The sequence below is a fragment of the Loxodonta africana genome, chromosome 2, assembly GCF_030014295.1.
Source record: "Loxodonta africana isolate mLoxAfr1 chromosome 2, mLoxAfr1.hap2, whole genome shotgun sequence".
In the NCBI taxonomy this organism is placed as follows: Eukaryota; Metazoa; Chordata; class Mammalia; order Proboscidea; family Elephantidae; genus Loxodonta; species Loxodonta africana.
Genome location: NC_087343.1, coordinates 55685779 through 55713513, shown reverse-complemented (window position 1 = coordinate 55713513; position 27735 = coordinate 55685779). Strand labels below are relative to the sequence as shown.

At 38.6% G+C, this 27735-nt stretch overlaps 1 protein-coding gene across 1 annotated transcript in view; it reads right to left on the bottom strand.

Annotated features, from left to right (window-relative positions):
* The window catches only part of ITGA1 (integrin subunit alpha 1), a 231824-nt gene that overhangs the window by 67756 nt on the left and 136333 nt on the right, over positions 1-27735 (bottom strand). The window contains exons 10-15 of the mRNA XM_010588138.3: positions 22918-22991; positions 21869-22013; positions 13831-13973; positions 5664-5807; positions 4052-4309; positions 1210-1340 (exon numbers count right to left, since the gene is read on the bottom strand). Coding sequence (XP_010586440.2) covers positions 1210-1340; positions 4052-4309; positions 5664-5807; positions 13831-13973; positions 21869-22013; positions 22918-22991 — 895 coding nt within the window. The remainder of the gene's footprint in view (positions 1-1209; positions 1341-4051; positions 4310-5663; positions 5808-13830; positions 13974-21868; positions 22014-22917; positions 22992-27735) is intronic.

Genomic DNA, 27735 nt, shown 5'->3' with positions numbered 1-27735 from the left:
GAGACAGAAAGGGCCACATGAACCAGAGACTTACATCATCCTGAGACCAGAAGAACTAGATGGTGCCCGGCCACAACCGATGACTGTCCTGACAGGCAGCACAACAGAGAACCCCTGAGGAAGCAGGAGAACAGTGGGATGCAGACCCCAAATTCTCATAAAAAGACCAGACTTAATGGTCTGACTGAGACTAGAAGAATCCTGGTGGTCATGGTCTCAACCTTCTGTTGGCCCAGGACAGGAACCATTCCCGAAGACAACTCATCAAACATGAAAGGGACTGGACAATGGGTTGGAGAGAGATACTGATGAAGAGTGAGCTACTTGTATCAGGTGGACACTTGAGACTGTGTTTGCACCTCCTGTCTGGAGGGGAGATGGGAGGGTAGAGAGGGTTAGAAACTGGCAAAATGGTCACGAAAGGAGAGACTGGAAGGAGGGAGCGTACTGACTTATTAGGGGGAGAGTAAATGGGAGTATGTACGGCACTGGGTTTTTTTTAGTAAGGTGTGTATAAGTTTATATGTGACAGACTGACTTGATTTGTAAACTTTCATTTAAAGCACAATAAAAATTATTTAAAAAAAAAAAAAAAAGAACGAACAAATCTGTCTTGGAGGAAGTGCAACCAGAATGCTCCTTAGAGGCAAGGATGGCGAGACTGCATCTTACATACTTTGGACATGTTGTCAGGAGGGTTCAGTCCCTGGAGAAGGACATCATGCTTGGCAGAGTACAGTGTCAGTGGAAAAGAGGAAGACCCTCAACGAGGTGGATTGACTCAGTGGCTGCAACAATGAGCTCAAGTATAACAACGATTGTAAGGATGGCGCAGGACCGGGCAGTGTTTCATTCTATTGTGCATAGGGTCGCTATGAATCAGAGCCGACTTGATGGCACCTAACAACAACAACAAATTGTCATGAAAGGTTGTAAGTAACTTAAAAAAAAAAAAAAGTTAGGAGCAATTTCTTGCATTGCTATATCCTTTATTAGACATCCTTCTCCTTAGTGTCAGCACAAAATAGGTTTCTTTATTCTTCTAATCTGTTGATTATTTTGGCTTATTCAACTGAATAACTTGTATCTGCATAAAGGAGCACAAAAGGAAATAGATATTTGGTGTGATGACATAAGCTCAGATCCCACCCAAGATCTGGAACTGTGTGAAAGATTATCAAATTAATTGGATGTTACTAAAATACATACCAGAAGAGGGCAGCACCACCAAGGCCTCCGATAGTCACATCAGTCAGACCGTCACCATTTAAATCCATTTCTCCATGGACAGATTGGCCAAAAAATTTCAGTGTCTTACCATCTCCACCTGATGGAATACGCTGTGAAAATCACAACAGAGACCATTATTTATGCGGGAAGCATCTGTTCAAAACAGTTTTAAGTATGTCTGGAAACTTGAATTGGTTAACAAAAACTAAAACTAAAGACCTTTTGGAAAACTGCCCAAGAGGCCTCTCATGTGCAGACGAGAGGAAACACTCAAATGTTCCCAAAGGATGTTGTTCTTTTTACAGGACAGACAAAATCTTTTCAGGGTTGCTGACACCCAAGAGAAGTGGGTAAAAAAAAACAATTATATAATTGTTTATATTGTCTAATCCTCCAGGAAAACTGGAGTAACTGACTCTGCTTTCTAGATCCTGTTCAGCCCCATTACACAAAGATATTTAAAAGTACTGGAAACCCTGAAAACCTATACAAGCAACTGGGGGAGTAGGAGATTGTCCCGGGTGGTCAATTTGGGGTTTATTGACCTTTGGGATAGGGTATAAATAACACATTCCATCAAATACATTTTCCAATAGTCCATATTCTTTATTGTTCTATCCAAATTTGTCTTGAAAGTCAAGGGCACAATAGATTTAATTCCACTTACACGTAACCACCATGTTGGGAAAGCACAAACATGGAGTTCTTGGATACTGATCAGTGCCCGTTACCATACATGATGTGTTTGATACATTTACTTCCTGACTGGGCTTTGGTTTAAGCAGGTAACAGAACCCAATGGGCAGGAAAGAGGACTTATAGACTCTCCCCATACTTGGGGTTTTCTCATTCTCTTATTTTCCATTTAATATCATAAAATGAGAAACTAAATAAGGCAAACATTTTTCACGTCTAGTTTTTTTTTTGGCTCATTGGGACGTATTTCCTTATTTGCAGCAAACAAATCAGGAGATACTCGCCTTATTGGCTCTGGAGGAGCTGATTTAGTTTGATTCTGGATCAACCAACTCTTTCACAAGCAGCACTTCTCGTAACCATGGAAACAAGTGAGTACATCTTCACCAATCATTGGGAAAGTATTTTGCTGATGAACAAACCCAGCTCAAAGCTCAAATATACCTTTTTTGTTTAAAGTTGTATCTTAATTTACCATCATTTTACAAATAAATTGCTTACGGCAATCTATTCCATGCATTAATGAGTAAAATAACCCTCCCTTTGCTACTTCAAATGCTGCATTATTTAATTTGTGGGATTAATAGTGAAGCAATCAAGTGGTAGAACACAAGAAAGAAACCCTATTCTGCCTTTCCTGATTCCATCATGCCCTAATGGTTAATATTGCCTCTTCTTAGTTGAGTAAATAATACTGTGAGGATTTTAATAGAAAAAAAATCATTTATTAAATGAATAGAAGTGTTACTGAACTAAATCCTTTGTTATTTCACTACAAATGTCATTACGACTTCATGAAAAATTAAGCACAACTTCTCAATACATAAGTAGGTTTTGAGAACTCTGCTAACTACAGAACCAAAGAGAATAGTCAAATGTAAAAAGAAATAATTCATGTTCTGATTTCTTTTGATATTATATAAGCTGGAGAATAGTGAATTCTATTTTCTGTTATAAGTAGTTTTTCAATGCCTAAACAATTATGGTTTCACAAAAACAGGCAATTAAATTAGAAGGAATCCTTTAAACTCCTCTATTTTTATGGTCCTTAAATACTTCTATACATTTGATATTTTTTCTTTTGTATGTAGAAAAAATTACCTTTATGGATTAGTGCTTTTAATTGACCATAAATTTAAAACAACAACAGAAATCTCCTGCAGGTTAAGTTTAATTATTCAATTTTTTTCCAAGAGGAATATTTGTGAGAAAATTATAAACCTTCAGAAATCTAAATTTATTTGATAAAAGCATACCAGTTTAGTTGCTACTTTATACACCTACTCTCCACTTATCGACTATCATGTTATCTAAAATTTTGCATTTATGACAATAATAAAAAATCTCCTATCTGGCTGTTTTGTGCATTAATGATATAAGCCCAGCAGTAATGAATGCCAAGGTGTGAGGCGAGAATAACACTGGCTGTGACGGTTACAGTTATGTGTCAATTTGGCTGGGCCGTGATTCTCAGTGGTTTGGCAGTTACATAATGATATAATGATGTAATTTGGCAGTTATGTAATGATGTATATTACATCATTTTGTGATCTGATGTGGTCATCCTCCATTTTCACGTAACTCCAATTTTTGCATAAAAACTTGCTTGGTCTTTGGAACCTAACCATGTTGATAAGTGAGGGTGAGTGTACATAAATATAGTCATATTTAGATATAAATTTAATATAAATATAAATTTACACTAAAACATTTATATAAATATATATAATACAATTTTATTATAATAACATGAACAGTGAATCTAAAACCAATAATCTCACCTCCTTTATTGTCTAAATCATATAATTATTGTTCTGCGAGTCAGAAACTGGTATCTGCTGTTTAGGATCAGGCACACTGCAGAAGTTAAGTGATATTGTTAAAATTTTAGTTTTAATCCTTTCAAAAGGCCAAATCATGGGGACATGGCAAATAGCAACAGAAAAGGAATTATATAAAAGGATAAAATACAAAGTATAGAGAAAACTTAGAAGAATATTACATCCGGTTTCCCAATTAAGAGTCAGAAGAAAGAAATTAGCTAACAGATGAAGCAAGGCAGGTGATGTTTGACACTGAACTCCTTTATCATTTAAGGACAAGAATCTTAGGCTTAACTTCTTACTTGTGTATACTCTTCCTTTATCGTCTTGCCACTTCCATGATAAATGTACACAGCACCCGCATGATCATCTTCTAGTGGAGCTCCTATCACGATGTCATTAAATCCATCAAGATTGAGATCTTTTACAGCCGCAATCGCTGTTCCAAAACGAGCCCCGCATGGCTCGTTTCTGTTTTCCTTTGTGCATGAATCGTGCTTCAGAGACGAACAGCAAGTCTGTTTAATGGGTTCCAGGCTCATTTGATATTCAAACCTTGTCTGTAAGAAAGATAAACATGATACTTATGGATTTCCATCATTACTACAGCAGAGCAGAATTTTTTTAAGTACATACTAAATCAGCACTATTAAAATACATTTGGTACGTCAATGGCAAAAGTTGCAAAATTCCTTTTAAAAAAAATGCCTCTCTGAGACAGAAGTTAGGAGTTTCAAAGAATAGAGAATAGCAGTGAGGGAAAGAAGATTTTACTGAGGATTTTAATGGATTCTCTATTTAATGCAGTTGACTAGGTACATAACTCACAACATCTCGGTAAAGCCAAAAAACTGAATTTTTATGCCCTCAACTCATGCCACCATCTTTTCTTCACCCAGTACTGTGCTTCTTTGAAAAGTCCCTACTATAGATAACAATGGAAACCCTGGTAGCATAGTGGTTAAGAGCTACAACTGATAACCAAAAAGGTCGGCAGTTCAAATCCACCAGGTACTCCTTGGAAACTCCACGGGGCACTTCTACTTTGTCCTATAGGGTCACTATGAGTCGCAATCAAGTCAATGGCAATGGGTTTGTTTTTTCTATAGAACAAAGAGAAATGTATTCTGTTCAAAAAAAACTTTTTCCAAAGCTGTCGCGGGTGGGGTGGTAAAGGAGATAAAGTACTAGTAAAAGGTGGACAAGAACATATTTTCACGGAAAAAAAGCAAAAACAGCACAGGACAAAAAAAAAAAAAAGTTGACAGGAGGAAATCAAAACATAATAGGACAAAGATAATTTGTGATATAAAGTAATATGAGAGAGATGCTAAGAATTTTAAAAACCTAAATAGACAAATACTGACCACACACAGAAAAACACTCTTCTGATGGAGAAATCAAGAAATACTTCACCTAACAAATAAAGTCAAAAGTCAAAAGTGGAAAACAAAATCTCACCTCTGCCCAGAGAATATTCCAAAGACCATAGCGGTTCTCTGAAAGTTACCGGTGTCATTGCCTTAAAACTCACTTCTGCACAGCCTGCCTCTCCTAGCTTTAACTGCTCATGTCACCCACCTCCAGGCCAGAGATCATGAAGCCTTGCCCTGTGAGTTTATTGAGCAATTTAGTGAGAGTTATGTTTAGCTGCTTTTATCCAATATTACTCTGCTTCGAAAAAAAAAAAAAAAGTTCACATTTCCAAAGCAAATAATCTAAGAGCTTAAACTACTTTATTAGAATTCTAAATGTTCATTTCAAAACTGGGGGCTGATGGCATAGATAAGCCGTAAAAACTTCTTTGTTCATTTTTCTAAAGTGAGTAGAAAAATCAGAAATATGTTATTTGAAACTGAAGGAAAAAGGGAAGAGATTCTCCTAGATTTCTACCAAACTCACAGTTCCCGTTACCTGATTCAGGGCGTACACGTACACTTTTCCTTGTTCTTCCTTCTCCGTTCCCATGTACGTGGGAGCCCCAACCAGGAGAATATCAGTATTTGAATCTTTATCAATGTCAATGGTTGTTAAAACACTGCCAAAGTAAGAACCGATCTAGGAGAAAACAAAACAGCTGCTGAACATCACAAATTCTCCAGGAAGCTAAAATCTGCATTTCTCTTATATACGCCCACCTAGAAGAGTATTCGAGGTTCACTTGGTAAAGAAAATATGGAAAATGATGCTCCCTGAGAGTTCTCTATTGACTCTTGCAGGAGGCTAACCAATATTAGTTCTCTCCTTGAGGATGAACTGCTGTTAGACCTTCTGTAGCTTAAGAGAAACGATTCCCTTTCAATTTCACCCTAACCTCGCCTTCTTTCCCACTAACATAAAATATCAATGATACTGTAGTGATTTTTTTTTTAAGGAAATAAAATGAGGTAAACAATAGAAGGAATTCTGGAATGACTTCATATATGTTTAAATACAGTCATATGAAAATGTGAAATAAATATAGCATCAGGAGCTGAATTGTCCCGGGATATAGGTGACATTTTTTACCTTATAGCCTTAGAAGATTGTCTACTCAACAAGGTGCCTAAGTCCTGTCCCAGCAGCTATGGGAGACGGAAAAAATATGAAGAATAGCGGAGAAAGTATGTGTGTCTGTCGGGGGGAGGTGATCCCCTTGTAGCTATAGGTTTTGTCTTTTAAACCCAGGGATATGTCTTAGGGAAATGCAGGGAACTTATATTTCATTATCTAAATGCAATAACTTTTCGAATAATTGACCTGTTTTTGATATTTGACACTCTTGTTAATTTTCTTATTGAAACTTCCTGCCTGTGCTTCCATGATTCTATTTCTGCTCTCCTAATTCTACCCCTATATGATGGAATTACACTTTTTCTCCATGTTCCATCCTATAGGGTCGCTATGAGTCAGAATCGATTCGAGGGCACTGGGTTTTTTACTGGGGTGCTGGCCCCTTTTCCTCCTCCCATTTCCCAACTGTTGGCCCTTCCTAAGGCTCAGACCTACAGTTTTCTTTCCATTCTCTTACCCCGGATGACCAATTTCCCAAACAGTTCAACTCCCTGAAATTGCAAATTTCATTCTATCTTCTTTCTGAAAGCACCAGTTCTACATTTCTAACCAACTGCTAGATGTTGACTTTTTAAAAAATAGATTTTATTTTTTAGAGGAGTTTTAGGTTTACAGAAAAATTACACAAAAGTATAGCGTTTTCATATACCCCCTTCCCACTGCACTCTGTGTCTCCTATTTTTAACACCTTGTGGTACATTTGTTACAGCTGATAAACTCATATTGATATATTATTATTAACTAAAGTCCATAGTTTACATTAGGGTTCACAACATCCTGGAGCTACAATAGTTTGCTTTTATTGTTGATACATTTTCTAATTATAAATGTGGGCAAAGAGCTAATAAAACCCTTTCACCTATATGAGAATTTGACCTTTGGTTTACTCTAGCTCTGTTCCGTGGAAATCAGGTGAGGATGGGATTTCAACTGTATTGCTAAGCATCATTGTGGTAAAAATAATCTCTGATTAGTACATTGCATTTAGGCTGTGTGGAACTATAAATACCTGATGGTGGTGCCATGTTTTGGGCTTCTTAGAGTGCAGTGACTTTTATAACTGGCACGCCCTTTGCAGGGACCCTAGAAGCTGTGTCCACGATAATGCTCTAAAGGATACTGTCTCCTGTGGGGCACGGGGCTTTAAATTCAGAGCAGCTCCTCACCTGCCTAATGCGAGTCTCCTTTCCTTCTCTCCCTACACCTGGGCTGTACTTCTGTGTTGAGCTGTAAGATCTCTGAGGAGTGTCTGATGCTGCCCTGTCTTTCTGAGTAGTCAGGAGGTGAGGGTGGGGAAGAGGGAGCAAAAATGAGACCTATGGTAGTCCAGTGAGTTGGAATATTATTTAGTGAAGCCCGAGAAAAAAACCCTGGTGAGCACTGCAGAATAAAGTTGATAAATTCTCATCATAGAATGCTTAGAAAATCCAGAGTAGTATGATAAAAGAGATAAAGACTCAGAATATCAAAATTCAATAAAGACCAAAATTAACATAGTGTGTATATTTCTTTTAGTTTAATAGGCCTGTGTATATATTTCTTTCAGATTATATACCTGTATACTGTGCAGGATACCCAGGTTTGAGTTCCTACCAATGCACCTTATGTGCAGTCACCACTTGTCAGTTGGAGCTTGTCTGTTGCTATGATGTGGAGCAGGTTTCATAGACTATGACAGACTAGCAAGAAAGCTTATGACAGCATACCTATGATGGCACATCCCCCGCATGTCTGTCAGTTTGTCATACTGTGGGGGCATGCGTGTTGCTGTGATGCTGGAAGCTATGTCTGGTATCCAGATACCAGCAGGGTTACCCATGAAGGACAGGTTTCCGCTGAGCTTCCAGACTAAGACAGACTAGGAAGAAGGACCTGGCAGTCTACTTCTGAAAAGCATTAGCCAGTGAAAACCTTATGAATAGCAGCAGAACATTGTCTGATATAGTGCTGGAAGATGAGTGCCCCAGGTTGGAAGGCACTCGAACGATGACTGGGGAAGAGCTACTTCCTCAAAGTAGAGTCGACCTTAATGATGTGGATGGAGTAAGGCTTTCGGGATATTCATTCACTAATGTGGCAAAACTCAAAATGAGAAGAAACAGCTGGAAACATCCATTAATAATTGGAACCTGGAATGTACGAAGTATGAATCTAGGAAAATTGGAAATCGTCAAAAGTGAAATGGAACACATGAACATTGATATCCTAGGCATTAGTGAGCTGAAATGGACTGGTATTGGCCATTTTGAATCAGAATATCCTGTAGTCTACTATGCTGGGAATGACAACTTGAAGAGGAATGGTGTTGCATTCATTGTCAAAAAGAACATGTCAAGATGTATCCTGAACTACGATGCTGTCAGTGATAGGATAATATCCATACGCCTACAAGGAAGACCAGTTAATACGACTATTATTCAAATTTACGCACCAATCACTAGGGCCAAAGATGAAGAAACAGAAGATTTTTGTCAGCTGCTACAGTCTGAAATTGATCGAACATGCAATCAAGATGCATTGATAATTACTGGCGATTGGAACGCGAAAGTTGGAAACAAAGAAGAAGGATCAGTAGTTGGAAAATATGGCCTTGGTGATAGAAACAATGCCGGAGATAGAATGATAGAATTTTGCAAGACCAAAGACTTCTTCATTGCAAATACCTTCTTTCACCAACAAAAACGGCAACTATACACATGGACCTCGCCAGATGGAACACAAAGAAATCAAATTGACTACATCTGTGGAAAGAGAGGATGGAAAAGCTCAATATCATCAGTCAGAACAAGGCCAGGAGCCGACTGTGGAACAGACCATCAGTTGCTCATATGCAAGTTCAGGCTGAAACTGAAGAAAAGCAGGGCAAGTCCATGCGAGGCAAAATATGACCTTGAGTACATCCCACCTGAATTTAGAGATCACCTGAAGAAAAGATTTGATGCATTGAACACTGGTGACCAAAGATCAGACGAGTTGTGGAATGACATCAAGGATATCATCCATGAAGAAAGCGAGAGGTCATTGAAAAGACAGGAAAGAAAGAAAAGACCAAGATGGATGTCAGAGGAGACTCTAAAACTTTCTCTCAAACGTTGAGCAGCTAAAGCAAAAGGAAGAATTGATGAAGTAAAAGAACTGAACAGGAGATTTCAAAGAACGTCTTGAGAAGACAAAGTAAAGTATTATAATGACATGTGCAAAGAACTGGAGATGGAAAACCAAAAGGGAAGAATACGCTCGGTGTTTCTCGAACTGAAAGAACCTAAGAAAAAATTCAAGCCTCAAGTTGCAATAATGAAGGATTCTGTGGGGAAAATATTAAACGATGCAGGAAGCATCAAAAGAAGATGGAAGGAATATACGGAGTCATTATACCAAAAAGAAATAGTTGATGTTCAACCATTTCAAGAGGTGGCATATGATCAGGAACTGATGGTATTGAAGGAAGAAGTCTAAGCTGCTCTGAAGGCACTGGCGAAAAACAAGGCTCCAGGAATTGATGGAATATCAATTGAGATGTTTCAACAAACAGATGCAGCGCTGGAGGTGCTCATTCATTTTGCCAAGAAATATGGAAGACAGCTCCCTGGCCAACTGACTGGAAGAAATCCATATTTATGCCTATTCCCAAGAAAGGTGATCCAATTGAATGTGGAAATTATAGAACAATATCATTAATATCACAGGCAAGCAAAATTCTGCTGAAGATCATTCAAAAACGGCTGCAGCAGTATATTGACAGGGAACTGCCAGAAATTCAGGCCAGTTTCAGAAGAGGACGTGGAACCAGGGATATCATTGCTGATGTCAGATGGATCCTAGCTGAAAGCAGAGAATACCATAAGGATGTTTACCTGTGTTTTATTGACTAAGCAAAGGCATTCGACTGTGTGGATCATAACAAACTATGGATAACATTGCAAAGAATGGGAATTCCAGAACACTTAATTGTGCTCATGAGGAGCCTTTACAGAGATCAAGAGGTGGTTATTCGGACAGAACAAGGGGATACTGATTGGTTTAAAGTCAGGAAAGGTGTGCGTCAGGGTTGTATTCTTTCACCATACCTATTCAATCTGTAAGCTGAGCAAATAATACGAGAAGCTGGACTATATGAAGAAGAACGGGGTATGAGGATTGGAGGAAGACTGATTAACAACCTGTGTTTCACAGATGACACAACCTTGCTTGCTAAAAGTGAAGAGGACTTGAAGCACTTACTAATGAAGATCAAAGACCATAGCCTTCAGTATAGATTGCACCTCAACATAAAGAAAACAAAAATCCTCACAAATGGACCAATGAGCAACATCATGATAAATGGAGAAAGATTGAAGTTGTCAAGGACTTCATTTTACTTGGATTCACAATCAACAGCCATGGAAGCAACAGTAAAGAAATCAAAAGATTCATTGCATTGGGTAAATCTGCTGCAAAGGACCTCTTTAAAGTGTTGAAGGGCAAAGATGTCATCCTGAAGACTAAGGTGCGCCTGGCCCAAGCCACGGTATTTTCAATTGTATCATATGCATGTGAAAGCTGGACAATGAATAAGGAAGACTGAACAAGAATTGATGCCTTTGAATGGTGGTGTTGGCGAAGAATATTGAATATACCATGGGCTGCCAAAAGAATGAACAAATCTGTGTTAGAAGAAGTACAGCCAGAATGCTCCTTAGAGGCAAGTATGGCGACACCGTGTCTTACGTACTTCGGACATGTTGTCAGGAGGGATCAGTCCCTGGAGAAGGACATCATGCTTGGCAGAGAATAGGGTCAGCGGAAAAGAGAAAGACCCTCAACGAGGTGGATTGACACAGTGGCTGCAGCAATGAGCTCAAGCGTAACAACGATTGTAAGGATGGCTCAGGATGGGGCAGTGTTTCGTTCTGTTGTGCATAGGGTCGCTATGAGTCAGAGCCAAATCGACGGCACCTAACAACAACAACAACATGATTGCACATTGCATATATAGCTTCCTAAACTCTTAATATTCAATATTACCAAATGAGAATTTTCCAATTTTAACTGTTACAAACAATTTTACATTACCTCCAGGAAAAATCCAAATTCTTTAATTTGCCATTCAAGACCTCACTCAGTCATGCTCTACATTATCTTTATCTTTTCCATCACCACTGTTTCTACCAATCTACAGTCTATCTTTCCTTTTAGACAGAGTACAGATTTTATCTCCAATTGAGACTTACTGCACCAGTGCTACCTTAAAACAATCTTTCCATCTCCTGAATTAACTCTCTGTGCCACTGGCACTTTCATGGTTCTTCATATTTTAGACTAGCAATTGCCTGTCAAATCTATTGTACTGTGGTGGGTTGCATACTGCTGTGATGTAGAAGCTATACCACTGGTATTTCAAATACCAGCAGAGTCGCCCATGGTGGACAGGTTTCAGTGGAGTTTCCAGACTAAGACAAACTGGGAAGAAAGCCATGGCAATCCACTTCTGAAAAAATTGTCCAGAAAAACCTTATGGATAGCAGCTGAAATATTGCCTGATATAGTGCTGGAAGATGAGCCCTTCAGGTTGGAAAGCACTCAAAATACGGCTGGGGAAGAGCTGCTGCCTCAGAGTAGAGTTGACTTTAATGATGTGGATGGAATCAAGCTTTTAGGACTTTCCTTTGTTGATGTGACAACTCAAAATGCGAGGAAATAGCTGTGAACATTCATTAATAATCAGAATGTGGAAAGTATGAAGCATGAATCAAGGAAAAGTGGAAGTTTTCCAAATGAAATGCAACACCTGCAGATGACATCAAAGGCAGTAATGAGCTGAAATGGTATTGGCCTGGTATTGGTATTGGCCATTTTGAATCAGACAATCAGATAGTCTACTAAGCCAGGAATGACAGATTGAAGAGGAACGACATTTCATTCACTGTCAGAAAGAACATTTCAAGATCTATCCTGAAATGCAATGCTGTCAGTGATAGAATAATATCCATACACCTACAAGGAAGACCAGTTAATATGACTATTATTCAAATTTATGCACCAACCACTAAGGCCGAAGATGAAGAAACTGAAGATTTTACCAGTCTCTGCAGTCTGAAATTGATCAAACATGCAATCAAGATGAATCGAGAATTACTAGTGATTGAAACGAGAAAATTGGAAACAAAGAATTGGTAGTTGGAAAGTATGGCCTTGTGATGGAAACAATGATGGAGATCACATGTTAGAATTTTGAAAGGCCAACAACTTATTCATCAGAAATACTTTTTTTCAACAACATGAACAGCGACTATACACGTGGGCCTCACCAGATGGAATACACAGGAATCAAATAGACTACAACTGTGGAAATAGTTGGAGAAGCTCAATATCATCAGTCAGAACAAGGCCGGGGCCAACGGCCAACTTTGAACCAGACCATCAATTGTTCATATGCAAGTTCAAGCTGAAGCTGAAGAAAATTAAAACAAGTCCACAAGAGCCAAGGTACAACCTTGACTATATTCCACATGAATTCTGAGACCATCTCAAGAATAGATTTGATGCATTGAACACTAATGACTGAAGAACAGACGAGTTGTGGGATGATACAAAGGGCATCAGATATGAAGAAAGCAAAAGGTTATTAAAAAGCAGGAAAGAAAGGAAAGACCAAAACGGACATCAAAAGAGACTCTGAAACTTGCTCTTGAACATAGAGTAGTTAAGGCAAAAGGAAGAATGATGAAGTAAAAGAGCCGGACAGAAGATTTTAAAGGGCAGCTCAAGAAGACAAAGTAAAGTCTTAGAATCAGGTGTGCAAACAGCTGGAGTTAGAAAGCCAAAAGGAAAGAACATGCTCAGCATTTCTCAAGCTGAAAGAACTGAAGAAAAAGTTCAAGCCTTGAGTTGCGATACTGAAGGATTCTACGGGCAAAATATTGAACAACACAGAAAGCATCAAAAGAAGAAGATGGAAGGAATACACAAAGTCACTGTACCAAAAAGAACTGGCTGACATTCAACCATTTCAGGGGGTAGCATAAGATCAAGGGGACCAACGGTACTGAAGGAAGAAGGCCAAGCTGCACTGAAGGAATTGGCAAAAAAAAAAACAAGGCTTCAGGAACTGATGGAATACCAATTGAGATATTTTAACAAACGGCTACAATGCTGGAAGTGCTCAGTTGTCTATGCCAAGAAATTTGGAAGACAGCTGCCATGAGAGGGATATAACAATGGGCTCAAACATAGCAAGGATAGTGAGGATGGTACAGGAGTGGGTAGTGTTTCCTTCTGTTGTATATAGGGTCACTATGAGTTGGAACTGACTCGATGCTACCTAATAACAACTATTAAAATATTTTAGATCTCCTTTCTTATACTTATTTTTACATCTGTATCTATATCTATTATATAAACATCTTACCTCTATCCCCATCCAACTAGAATGTTCTGAGCCCAAAGATGACCCTTTATATCCCTCTAGGGAGCCCAACACAGGGTCCTACTCACAGTAGGTGTTAAATATATGAATGAATTACTGTAAAATAATAATTTTTAATCTTACCTGTTCTCCATGGAGTGTCTGGAGAATCTGGATATCCCTATTTTCCATCCTGTAGACAATGACCTGGCCTGTGTGATTGTACCTCGGTTGTCCAGCAATATAGAGGACATCTCCAGAAACAGTAGCAGAGTTTACTGTGTAACCTAACAAAAGAGAGATTCCAGATATGCTATTCAATCCCACAAATTCTGTACATAATAAATTAAGATTAGTTTTAAATGATTGCAAGAATTCTTTTTATATAGGCTTTTTTTTTAAATAAAGGATTTGTCTTTTAAATGTACGTTAGAATTTGTTTTGGTAGAAGTTATTAGTGTGCTTTGAACATAACTGTTTTGAACTGAAAATGTATATTCCTTCCAACCTCAGTTTTTCATTGTTTAAAGGCACAATTTTATAACAATGATGACTGAAACACACACACACACAAAACCTCTTATAATCCCAATTTACCACTTTGTAACATATCAGTTATAATTCATTTCAGATGTGTGTGTCTTCACTACAAACCAAAAAAGCAAACCGTTGCCATCAAGTTGATTCCGACTCATAGCAACCTATAGGACTGTCCCATACCGTTTCCAAGGAGCACCTGGTAGATTTGAACTGCTGACCTTTTGGTTAGCAGCTGTAGCTCTTAGCCATTAGGCTTTACATAGTTACAATCATGCAAATGAAAGACTTTTCTGGGTTACTACCTAGACTTTTTAATTTTAATTTTAATGAAAAAAAAATTTTAATGGCTGAAGATTATTTCTCTGAATTGAGGCACTAGGCATTATTTTTATTCTACCTGACCATTTCCTAATGGATGCATTTAGGTGGTTTTAAAGTTTTTGGTAATATATTTAAGCCTGTAATGACATCTTTAAGCATTTAATTTTTTCCTTCTTTGGGCTTTTTGCAGGTGAAGTTCAAGGAATAAACTACTGGATCAAATTTTTAATGGTTCTTATAGTGTCTGGCAAGTTGCTTCCAGAATATTTATACCAATTTATTCTATAAACAGCCATATAAGAGAGTACTAGTTTCATGAAACTTTCCCAAACACTCCGTGTTTTTAATGTTATTTAAATTTGTGGACATTTTAATAGGTGTTATAGTCTAATAATAGTACCCCACTGTGATTTTAAGTTGTTCGTTTGATTAATAGTGAGCTAGAACATGTTTTCGTATATCTGATCATTTCTCTTTTTAACTGGCCTTTCATAAAATTTTAAATTGCATCTTTAAGGCATATTTTTATTATTCTCTGAGTGAAGAATTAGATTTATTCTTTGTGTTTGTCTCCTCTAGAGAACAAAAAACCAACCAATGGATAAAAATTACCACACGCAGGTGTCAGCTCAACAGAAGGAAGAGCTGTTCTAGTAATCAGACCTGTCTAAACAGAAAGCAGGCTATTTTTAAAAATGTCACAGAACAGCACTTACTATTAAGAAAAATGTTATACTGATTTTAGCCTAAGGTAGCAGTCACACTTCTAAGAATTTAAAAAATGACCAGAGATTTTTCTGTGCTAAAATACGTTTACTTTTCCAAGTGCTAGGGGAACACAATTCCTCAGGTGTATTTTCCTTTGTGGATATTTTTCTCACATTTTTATTTCCTCATCTTTCTTTCATCAAGATTTTTTTATTATTATACATCATAAAATATAAAATTGTTTTTTCAAACATGTAATGCATTATGTTTTTATTATTACTAACCACAATCTTGCTTAAAAAACAAAAACTTTAGGGTCTTGTTTATATATAAATAAAATGGAAAGGAAGAATGTGAAAACCAAAAGCTATATTTCTATTTCACGCTGCTCTACTAAGAAATATGAAAAGAGAGTGGGATGAGAGTGTTAGTACAAGTTTATTTTATTTTTGGTAATTTTCAGAGCTTTGACTGGAAATTGATAAAAACCCTTTAAAAATAAGTTGAAAATTATGTTTGAGGCTTGGAGTTGTGTGCTTATGTAGATAATTTAGTATCGACAGTATGCACTAGAGAACTGTAAATATTAGCTGAAGTAATCACAGAAACAGTAACTACCATCAGGGTAGTCACTTACAAGGGCTCCGGTGTCTGAGCACAACAGAGAGGAAGAGAAATAGTGGGACCAGTGAAGTCCAATTTTAATGAAAAGAAAAACAATTATAAATATGTAAGCTTAATATTGTTCCCTGGATAAGGACAGCACAGAACTGAAGAGATGTCACAACTGATAGCCATATGCACGGGTTTACAGAGAAAGAATCAATGTCAGCTACGTAATTCACATCTTGGAAAATGGACTAGGATCTGCTGAGGTAATGGGAAGCAGAGGTATGATCTGTCCCGTTTTTATGCCTTTGCCTCACAACTTTTCTTTTGAAGAAATCAACAAATTGGGGGTAGAGGAGGCAGAGAATAGAACCTAGACTGTATTCTCACCCTCAAAACCGCTGCCTAGTGCATATCGTCGTAAGGCAGTTTGTTGAGTTCTAGAAGGATAGGTGTATGCTGAGAGTGGTTCACCAGCTTCAGCTCCAACTTCTTTCTGCTCATTTTTGATTAGTACTGAGTTTTTTGTTTGTTTTTTTTTTTTATGTAGCATCTACCTCCACTTCTTCCATAAGATTGTTCATAGTCTTAACTAGCCATCTACACAGATTTTGGGCTAACACATTCAATCTCTTCTTAATTTGTAAACTCCACAAGGAACCATTTTGCAGCAGAGCTTCAGGTCAGATTTGAAGCGATCATTTGGGAAAAAAAACAAACAACAACAACAAAACCCATAAAGTATTCTTCATTTCCCTACAACACTCTCACTTCTGACCTGCTGGTTACAAATTCAAGGGCTTCCCACTACCCCTCGGGATGCTAGCTATAAGCTTGGGGCCCCCAGGGTCTCCCTCACTTCTTATCTGCTGGCTACAGAAAAAAAAAAAAAGAAAAGAAAAATTCAGGGGTACCCTTTACCCGTTCAGGATGCCAACAGTGAACTCAGGGGATGCCTCACTTCTGATCTGCTGGCTCCCATTACTCCCTTGGATTCAGTAACTTGCTAGAATGACTCACAGAACTCAGAAAAGCACTATACTTACAATTATAGTTTTATTATAACAGCAAATATACAAACGAGGTAACGTATAGGACAAGGTCAGGAAGGGTTCCCAACACAGAGCTTCCTTCTCCCATAAAAGGACATGCTACCCTCCTACGTGGATGGATTTCTTTCATCAACCAGATACATTCCATGTTCAGAGCCCATATTGGGGTCTCAGTATGTACAGATGATTGATTGAATCATGCCCCACTGCCTAGAGGTCAGCTGATATTATGAGGTGGTTTTTCTAGCCTGGCCAGCCTCCCACCCAAGAGGCAACTCATTAGCATGAACCTTCAGGTATGTTTTTTTTCAGGTATAGTCTGGAGCCCTCATCAAAGATACTTCAGTCACTGGGGAAATTCCAGTGTTTTAGTGGTTAACCTCTGGGAACCAAGGACAAAGACCAAATCTTCATGTAAAATAATTCTTTACCCCACAATAATGTTATTATTTCCATTAAGTAAATTGAGGCTCTGAACAGGAAAAAATTAGACTAGCTGGAGGTCAGAGTCAGAAAACAAATTCACGTCTCTGTGGCCTCAGAGCCATGTCAGAGCCATAAGAACTTTGTCTTTAGGATCATAGGATCGGTAGCTTTATGGTTTTTATAACGTTACATCAAGTAGATTTACCATTTACTTAACTATCCCCATATTGTCGGACATTTAGGATCATGCCATTTCCCCCACTATCAGGAATAATAATACAATAGATGTTTTTCCTCACTTGGCATTCTTAAATATTTGAATTTTTTCTTAGGTTAGACCGTTATAAGCAGAATGTCTAAGTTAATGTAATATGAACCTTTCACGGTTCCACACACAAATCGTCAAATGAAGTTCCTAAAGAGTCCTAAAGAAAGAGTTCTACCAATTTGTATGCCACCATCAGTCTGTGTGGGTAAATATTCTATCATCCTTCTGCCAGGGATAGGAAGAAGCCTCAGGTTAAACTGCTTCTGGTTTTAAAGGTATCTCACTTAAAGAACCCTCACATAACTTTTAGAAGCTGTCTGATCCAACCTCCTATCCTCTTTTTGGACCCCTGCTGGTGCAGTGGTTAAGTGATACAGCTGCTAACCAAAAGGCTGGAAGTTCAAATCCATCTGCCACTACTTGGAAATCCTGTGGAGCAGTTCCACTCTGTCCCGTAGGGTCGCTATGAGTTGGAATCGACTTGACGGCAAAGGGTTTGGTATCCTCTTTTTAGGTATTCTATATCTTTATAGTGATTGCTTGGAAACCCCGGTGGTATAGTGGTTAAGAGTAGTACATGGCTGCTAACAAAAAGGTCTGAAGTTTGAATCCACCGAGAGCTCCCTGGAAACTCTGAGGAGCAGTTCTACTCCATCCTATAGGTTCGCTATGAGTCAGAATCACCTTGACAGCAATGGGTGGTGGGTGGGGATAGTGATCGCTGATAGAATTATCTGTCTCTTATTCAAAAAAAGTAAACTCCATCAATGCAGAGTTTGATATGCCTTATATATCTTAACTTCAATTTATAATTCCATGTTTGGCACCTTGCAGGCACTCAGTATTTGCAAGGTGTTTGCTCAATCGATGCTGAATCAGCAGTTTTGGTATGGTAAAGTGAAGACTGGAATAAAAATGAAGAGGCCAAGATTGAAGTTTCAGACCTGCCCTCGCTAGCTGTGATATAACTGTTCTATTGCTCAGTTTCTTAATTTGGAAAATTAGATGTCTGGCTATATGCTCTCTCAGATCTCTTTTCATGCTAAAACTGTATGAGTTTTAAGCTCAATCCTTTTATTTTACATCACCATCACAGTCCTCCAAATATTTAGAAGACATGAAATGCTATTTTGTTTTGAACCTTCAGTTTCTTAAAGTTTTGGGAAGGAGGGGTGTGTAGCAGGAAATTGCCTCCAGGTCTATATTCTCTACTTGACTTTTTACTGGGAAAACCTAGTTTGTCCTTTTCTTTTTGTAATGTGTGATGTTTCTAACAATGGAATACTCTCGCTATTGTCTGTGCAGGGCAGAATATAGCAGGGCTTTTGTGGGAAAGAGATTAAACTTTCAGTAATGCAGTTCAATGTGTCTTAAGGAATTTTGTTTTGTTTTTAATTTTACTCTGCTTTAGGTGAAAGTTTACAGAGTAAATTAGTTTCTCATTCAGTCATTTATACACAAATTGTTTTGGGACACTGGTTATAATCCCTGCAATATGTCAGCACTCTCCCCTTTTCCCTTTACACTACAGGTTCCCTGTGTCGATTTGTCCAGTTTTCCTGTCCCTTCCTGCCATCTCAACTTTGCTTTTGGGCAGGTGTTGCCCATTTGGATTGGTATATTTGATTGAACTAACAAGCACATTCCTCAGTGTGTTATTGTTTGTTTTATAGGCCTGTCTAATCTTAAACGTGGGCTTTGAGAGTAATTTCAGTTCTGAGTTAGCAGGGTATCTGGGGGCCACAGTCTTGGGGATTCTTCCAGTCTCTGTCAAACTAGTAAGTCTGGTCTTTTTTTGTGAATTTGAATTTTGTTCTACAATTTTCTTTTGCTCTGTCCTGGATCCTCTACTCTGATCTCTGTCAGAGTGGTTGTTGGTGGTAGCTAGGCACAACCTAGTTCTTCTGGGCTTAGGCTGGTAAAGACCGTGGTTCACGTAGTCTATTAGTCCTTTGGACTAACATTTTCCTTGTGTCTTGTTTTTCTTCAGTCTCTTTTGCTCTGGACGAGATGGGACCAGTAGACGTACCTTGAATGGCTGCTCGCAAGCTTTTAAGACCCCTGACGCTATTCACCAAAGTAGGATTTAGAACATTATCTTTATGAACTATGTTATGTCAATCAACCTAGACGTTCTCTGAGACCATGGTCCCCAGCTTTCAGCCCCAGTAACTTGGTCCCTCAAGGTATTTGGATGTGTTTAGGAAGCTTCTATGACTTTGCCTTGATCAAGCTGTGCTGACTTCCCCTATATTGTGTGTTGTTTTTCCCTGCACCGAAGTTAACACTTGTCTACTATATAGTTAGTGATTTCTACTCCCCACCCTTCCCCTCCTTTGTAACCATCAAAGATTTTTTTTTTCTGTATATAAACCTTTTCTTGAGTTTTTATGGCAGTGTTTTTTTTTTTTTTTTTGAGTTTTTATAATAATGGTCTCTAGAATATTTGTCCTTTTGTGATTGACTTATGTCACTCAGCATAATGCCCTCCAGATTCATCCATGTTGTGAGCTGTTTTGCGGATTCATCATCGTTCTTTATCGTTTTGTAGTATTCCATACTGTGTATTTACCACAATTTGTTTATCCATTCATCTTACGATGGGCACTTAGGCTGTTTACATCTTTTTGCTATTGTGAATAATGCCGCAACGAACATGAGTGTGCATATGTCTGTTCATGTGATGGCTCTTATTTCTCTAGGATATATTCATAGGAATGGGATTGATATGGTATTTTTATTTCCAACTTTTTAAGGAGGCACCATATCGTTTTCCATTGTGGTTGTACCATTTTCTGATCCCACCACAAGAGTTCCAATCTCTCCACAACCTCTCCAACATTTGTTATTTTCTATTTTTTGATTAGTGCCGGTAATGTCAGGGTGAGATGGTATCTTATTGTAGTTTTGATTTGCATTGGGAGCCCTTGTGGCACAGTGGTTAAGAGCTCAGCTGTTAACTGGAAGGTCCCCAGTTCAAATCTACCAGCTTCCCCATAGAAACCCTACAGGGTAGTTCTATTCTGTCCTATAGGCCCACTATGAGTTGGAACTGACTTGATGGCACTTAACAACAACAACAATGGCTAATGATTGTGAGCATTTCCTCATGTGTCTATCAGCTGTGTCTTAAGGAATTTTAATAATCACATTATATCTACTGGTTGGCATTATATTTTTAGTCATCTAAAACTCTTAGGGCTTTTATCTTGTCTTGTAGCCTCTACAGCTTTAATATGAGCCCCTGCATCAGGAGATATATGGAGACAGGAGATATACTGAGGTAGCAGTAAAGATCTTGCTCTTCTTCACAAGATAGAATCTTGCCACCTTCCTCTCAAACAGAAAGAATCTGGGATAGAGGGATAAAAAGACTTGCCTCCAGGATGGAAAGATCTGAGAGAGGAATGTTGGAGTGCTAAAATGTGAACACCACACAGCCAGAGCATTTGTCTATACTGCACTATACTACACTGCATTTGTGGCACCAAGAACAATGCCTGGGGGAAGGGGGAACCCCCAAAATATTTGCTGACTGAATGAAAAGTTGGGAAAAGACCTGAGGGTCTTTTTTATCTTAAGCTCCCCCCATCCCCACCTTAACTGTTTACTGAGATTTTGTTCTCGTGATGAGGGAGAGCCCCAGGCATTCCTTAGGCAGCTCCCAGCCTGGTACAGACTCTTCCTGCCAAGCAAGTCCTTAGAAAACAAGATGATGCTATATCACTGGGTTTAAGTTCAGTATTTGTCTGATTGTGAACAGAGCTATTAAATCTGAAGCCGTATGACAAAAACAACTTAAACACTTCTTTTCTAAAATTAGGACTCAGAGAAACAAACCATGTAGATAATTGATTTTTAAGAGAAATTAGGTGCCTGGTCTTTAGGATATAGGCAGAGTGAAGCTTCCTTTTTCCTGTCTACCTGATGTAATGCTTTTAATAAAATCAAAGGGAATGTGAGACATGGGGAGAGCTCAGAAAGTACACATAGCAGCTGAAATCATTTCCTGCTCTAAATAGTTCCTCTGAGAAAGAATGATCTCCATGTTCTGTAGTCTTGACCAACTAAGGCTGCTCAGAGGGCTGGAAACTTCCATGGGTCCTGTCAAATACCCAGCTCTCAGAAGTTACCTTTATCAGTATCCTTCCACATGGTCGTAAGGCTGTATAGATAAAGCAAGTAATGCTGAAGATTACAATAGCAACAACAAAAGGAAACTCACAGCAAACTTCTATCAATCACATCCACGCCTTACCTAAGTAAGATGCAAGGGGTTCTTTCTTTTTGGTAGACTCGACATTAAAGGTTGTATTTGGGGGGACGATGATTTGATCAGCCTTCTGCATGACGACGGTCCCATTCCAATCATAGGCTCCTACTGCTCCAAGCATAACCCAATCCTTATATTCAAATAGAGAAAACACTCATATTTAACAAAAATAGTAAGAGCAAACACTTTTATGTCATTAACTATGTATTAGTGCTGTTCAAAGTGCTTTCTATGTATTCTCTCATACAATCCTCACAATAAGCCTATGGGCTAGATTCCTTTACTTTCACCTTCTTTTTACAAAGGAGAAATGCTCTAGGTTATACATCAACTAGTACAATTAAACAATGAAATGTCAGTATTTCTTTGCGGGGACCCTGATGCCTTTTCTTCCATCAACCACTGCTTCTTTTTGTTGTTAGTTGTCATGCAGTCAATTCCAACTCATGGCAACCCCATGTGTCCAGAGTAGAGCTACTCCATAGGCTGTCACCTCTCAGAAGCAGATCACCAGGCACCTCTGAGTGGGTTCAAACGGCCAACTTTTTGGCTAGTAGTACAACAATTAACCATTTGTGCCACCAAACTGCCCCATCAACTGCAAATGATAAATTTTCTAATCTTGCCTTTCAGCTTTATTCTGGATACCAAGAATCCTGGCTTCTATCTATCCAGACACGGATTTTAGCATGATCCTAGAATACTTTGTCACTAAGAAAATGATAAATTTCACATATTTAGCAAATATTTTAAATTAAACATTTCCTTCAGCCAGATGTATGGCACTCAAACTGCCTAGTTCATAATTATTAGTACAATGAGTAAGTTGTGTGAGATAAAGTATTTTCCTTACAGGAAGATTCTGAAATGCCATTTTCCTTCAGTATTTGGACCAGGAAACATCATCATAGGCTGAATAGCTGCTCAAGTCACGAACTGCAAGTTGTACTTGTAATACTGACCCCTGGTTGTTAGTTTGGGAGGAGAAAATCTAGCCAAATGTCATTTCATTTTCTACTGAGTGGTCAACGTACCTGTGAATAATGAGCACTGAAGCCAGTCTGAGACATTTCCATTTCGAACGAAGCTGCTGACTGATCAGCTGTAGCTATAAAATAGGAAGATAATCACATAAGCAACATGCAATGCCTTCTAGCACACTGCTGACTTCCAGCAGACAGAGACTTGGTATAGTATGCAGTCTTTATCCATCAGATCTTCTAACATCTTTAGGGCCCACATTTCTCAATCCAAAATCCCTATGGAGGGCTGGGTAGAAGTAGAGAATGTTAGTGGAAGGGCTTGTGCATCCACCTTCTCCTGTACTCTGTCTTCCCTGAGCCTGCTGGAGGAGTTGAGAAATCTCCATTCGTGTTCTTCTTACATTATTGCATGCTTGTTGATCCTACGGTGCTTTGGATCCATGTGGTTACAGTTGAAATGTAACAGGAAACCTCTGTCTCATCCACATACTCTGGGAACCCTGCTGAGACCTTAAGCTAAACTTACCTGATAGAAGGCTGAAAAAATTTCATCCACAAATTACAAGAGGTCTCTTGCCTCCCCCAACCCCACCCATATTTCAGGCCTGGGATTCTCTTGGAATTCCACTGTCTGATAAAGGGTTTAAAGACTGAGGTTGTATGTGCTCTAATTGCTGGAGATGGGTATTACTCACAGACCAGAGAGGATTTTTTGACAGAGGTCTAGGGCACATATCATTTAATCACATATTTTTTTGAAAAAATATTTTTGCACTCACTTTCAAACTCTTTACTGAAATGTAGAGATAATCCGAAGCAATCTGCGGAAGTCTGCTACTCTGAAATTATTTTCAAAATATTCACGAATCCAAAGCCACAAACTCATCAGGGGATTGAAGGAATGATGATTTGATTCCAGTTGGATAAAAAAAAAAAATTTTTTTTGGATATTACTGATTTATTTGGCCTCGCAGATAGGTTAAAAATAGTTCATAATTTTAAGAAAGGCAGTCTGCCTTTTCATTGAGGCATGGGAATAATTAAATTTGTGAAATTATAGTTTGTTAGGTTCCTGGGTGGCAAAAATGGTTTGCATTATGTTACTAATCAAAAAGTCGGCAATCTGAACCCTGCCTGAGATGCTGCAGATGAAAGGCCTGGTGACCTGCTTCCATAAATATTACAGCTAAGAAAACCCTGTGGAGCTCAGTTCTACTCTGTAACACATAGGGTTGCCATGAGTCAGAATCAACTCAAGGGCAACTTTTTGTGTGTGTGTGTGTGTGTGTGTGTGTGTGTGTGTGTGAAATTAGACTATTTACTGGTTATTTACTAGCATAAATTTGTTGACAAATATATCAGTAATTGCCTTCTTATAGAACTGGATTAAATGGGACAATTGAATCAAGAATTCAAATATATCATTTTAATCACTGATATAAATTTCCCTTTAACTTAAATGACCAAGATGCACTTTAAACATTTATAAGTCCACAGTGCTTTAAGGTGCTTTCTCATTTATCTTTGCAAGGTCAGTAGTAAGAATGCACCTTAAAACCACCTCCTCTACTTAGGTAGGGAGCTATGTGTTTCTGGCTCATCCCCTCGCTGCTGTTCTCCCTTCAGCTGAGGGCAGAGAGGAGGAACCCATGTGATATTCTGATATTTTGCCTGCTGAGTCAGCATCATGGCAATACCCTACTGTATGTCCCTAAGCTTCTTGCCATCAGCTCCTCCCTGGACTGTTTGTTGCTGTTGAGACAAAGGCCCTCACCACTATGCAGTGTCTGGTTAGGAATTTCAGCATTATTCCCAATGCTTGGTGGGCAAGGGAGACATTAGACTATTTTCTGGTTTTATTAGGTAAGTTACTGGCATATTTATCTCACTAGATGGTACTGTCCTTGGTAGACAAAAAAAAAAAAAAAAAAAAATTTGCTGTCTAGTTGATTCTGACTCATAGTGACCCTATAGGACAGAGTAGAACTGCCCAATAGAGTTTCCAAGGAGCACCTGGTGCATTCAAACTGCCAACCTTTTGGTTAGCAGGAGTAGCTCTTGACCGCTATGCCACCAGGGTTTCTGTCCTTGGTAAGCAGGGTTAGCAAAAACAAACTCATTGCATCTAGTTGGTTCTGACTCATGGAGACCCACGTGTTTCAGAGTAGACCTGAGCTCCGCAGGTTTTCTCGGCCTTAATCTTGGCTTCTCAGCTGCTAAATGAAAGATTGGCCATTTGTGTCCACCCAGAGGAGCCTCAGAAGAAAGACCTGATGATCTACTTCCAAAAATCAGCCATTGAAAATCCTGTGGAGCACAGCTCTACCCTGACACATACGCGGTCTCCGTGAGTCAGAACCAACTCCACGGAAACTGGTTTTTACCATCTAAAGAAACACACTAATAGGAAATAGAGATTTCTCAAGTAATAAGGAAATGAAGCCTTTTCTGACTGATTAGAAAAAAAAAAAATCAGAAATAATCTAATCAATCCATTTTCCTTGGTTAACCCTGAAAGTGTAGCAACAAACACATGGGAGGCATTTTTCTACAATGGAATTCCTGGAAAGAAAAAAAATTTTTTTTTTTTTTTTAAATGTAGAAACTTCTTGGAGTGTCCGGACACTTCATTGTGTAATCTTTAAAGTATGGCACTGTTAGGCTCGAAACAATGTAAAAATGTTATTTAAGACACACTGATACTCTCTCCCTCAACAGCTGATGTGGGCTTCACTTCTTCCAGTCTTGGGGTATATTTACTCACCTACTCAAGATTTAGAACTGAGACTGTACTGTGTATAAATATCCAATGTGAGTAAGTATTTTCTTTTGAATGAACTTTAAAGATTATTTCTATCATATTTTGGCTGGTATTATTAAAAATTAAAGTGCATCATGTTTTGGAAGACCTTAGGTATTTTCCTTAAAGACAGCAGGTTCATTATCTGGTAAACAACACCGGGATTGCTATTGAGAGAGGAAAGCCATTTAAAAGTAACTTGTACACAGATCATAGGACAGGCCAGAAGCAGCTGCAACTTCACACTGATAAACAATTGAAGTGTTCTCTTTCTAAACGCAGAGGGAAAAGGAGCCAGGGCCATGAAATCAAGAGGGAGAGTCAGGAACAGCACTTTCTAATTGAAAGGATAAAGTGGAATGGAAGAGATGAGAAACTATCAGAGTGCATTGCACATACCAACCAAAAACCAAACCTGCTGTTGTCAAGTTATTCCAATTCGTGGAGATCTAAGTGTTACAGACTAGAACTGCTCCATAGGTTTTTCTTGGCTGTAATCTTAAGAAAAACTGCCAGGCCTTTCTTCCACAGTGCCCCTGGGTAGGTTAGAACTGCTAACCTCTAGATTAGTAGTCTTGTGCAAACTGTTTGTGCCACTCAAGGAGCTTCATTGCCTATAATAAGGTTATTTTATAAAACTTTTATTTTATTTTTAGACATCTATATATGTGTGTGGAAACCCGGGTGGTGTAGTGGTTAAGTGCTACGGCTGCTAACCAAGAGGTTGGCAGTTCAAATCCACCAGGCGCTCCTTGGAAACTCTATGGGGCAGTTCTACCCTGTCCTATAGGGTTGCTATAAATCCAAATTGACTCGAAGGCATTGGGTTTAGGTTATGTATGTGTGTGTGCACTGGGTCACAAAACAAAATGTCTTTATTATTGTGGGTCACTTCAAGTAAGTTTGAAAGCCATTATTATAAATTATTTTCTTTCATGTCTATACTTTGCTATACATTTTAATATTCTGTATCTATTAGGCACTTTTCTGTATTTCCCTGGCAAATGAATCAAAATGACCAATTTTTTTTTCTTCAGCTTTGTCTCTCTGTTTCCTATTATTAGGTCAGATCAGAGAGACTGTGAAGGGGCTTTTTAAATTTCTATTTCTAAGATGCAAAAACCACAGTTCTTTAGCAGGGTCACACAAGGACAAAGACTGAATTGGATTCAGAAGGAGCACAAGCGTAGGAGATCTCTCTGGTTGTTTCTCCTTAGAGGACGAGAAAAGGGGCATGTTCTGTGAGAGTCCAGATATCGAAAACTGTGAAGAGGCTTTGACAGCTTGCCTGGCATAACTGTTCCAAAGTGTTTTTGTCAGGAAAGGTCTAGTTCCAAAGTCATTTTTTACTTGACATTCCTACCTAAGGAAAAGGAAGGGAAAGAAACCATGTCTCATTATCCTGAATAGCCAGTTGCCATTGAAAACTCAAAGAAAAAAATCTACAAAGTAGTAACATGATTTTGAAAAATATAGTGAACTTATACTTCCCTGCCATAGGACTTGAGGCAGAGTTCCAGAAGACCTTTAAAGTTGGTAAGGAGCAAAATATAGAGAAAATAAATGGACTAAGAAGTTATTTCATAAGTATGCTCTCGTTGTTGTTGTTAGATGCCGTTGAGTCAGCTCCAACTCACAGTGACCCTACGTACAACAGAACACAACACTGCCTAGTCCTGCACCATCCTCACAATCGTCGTTATGTTTGAATCCTTCGTTGCAGCTACGGTGCCAATTCATCCTGTTGAAGGTCTTCCTATTTCTCACAGACCCTCTACTTTACCAAGTATGATGTCCTTCTCCAAGGACTGGTCCCTCCTGATAACATGTCCAAAGTCCATGAGACCAAGTCTCCCCATTCCTGCTTCTAAGGAGCATTTTGGCTGTATACTCTCATACAAGCCAAGAAAGAAACAAACAAAACTTGAGCCCTATAGCTAGTGTCTTCAGTTTCTAAACCTGGGTCACAGAAAAGGAATAAAACATGAGGGAACATTTTTGTTCTTGGATGTCTACATTGACCATTGTCAGCTTGAACATCCGCACTGCCGCGCCCTTACAGTCTTCCG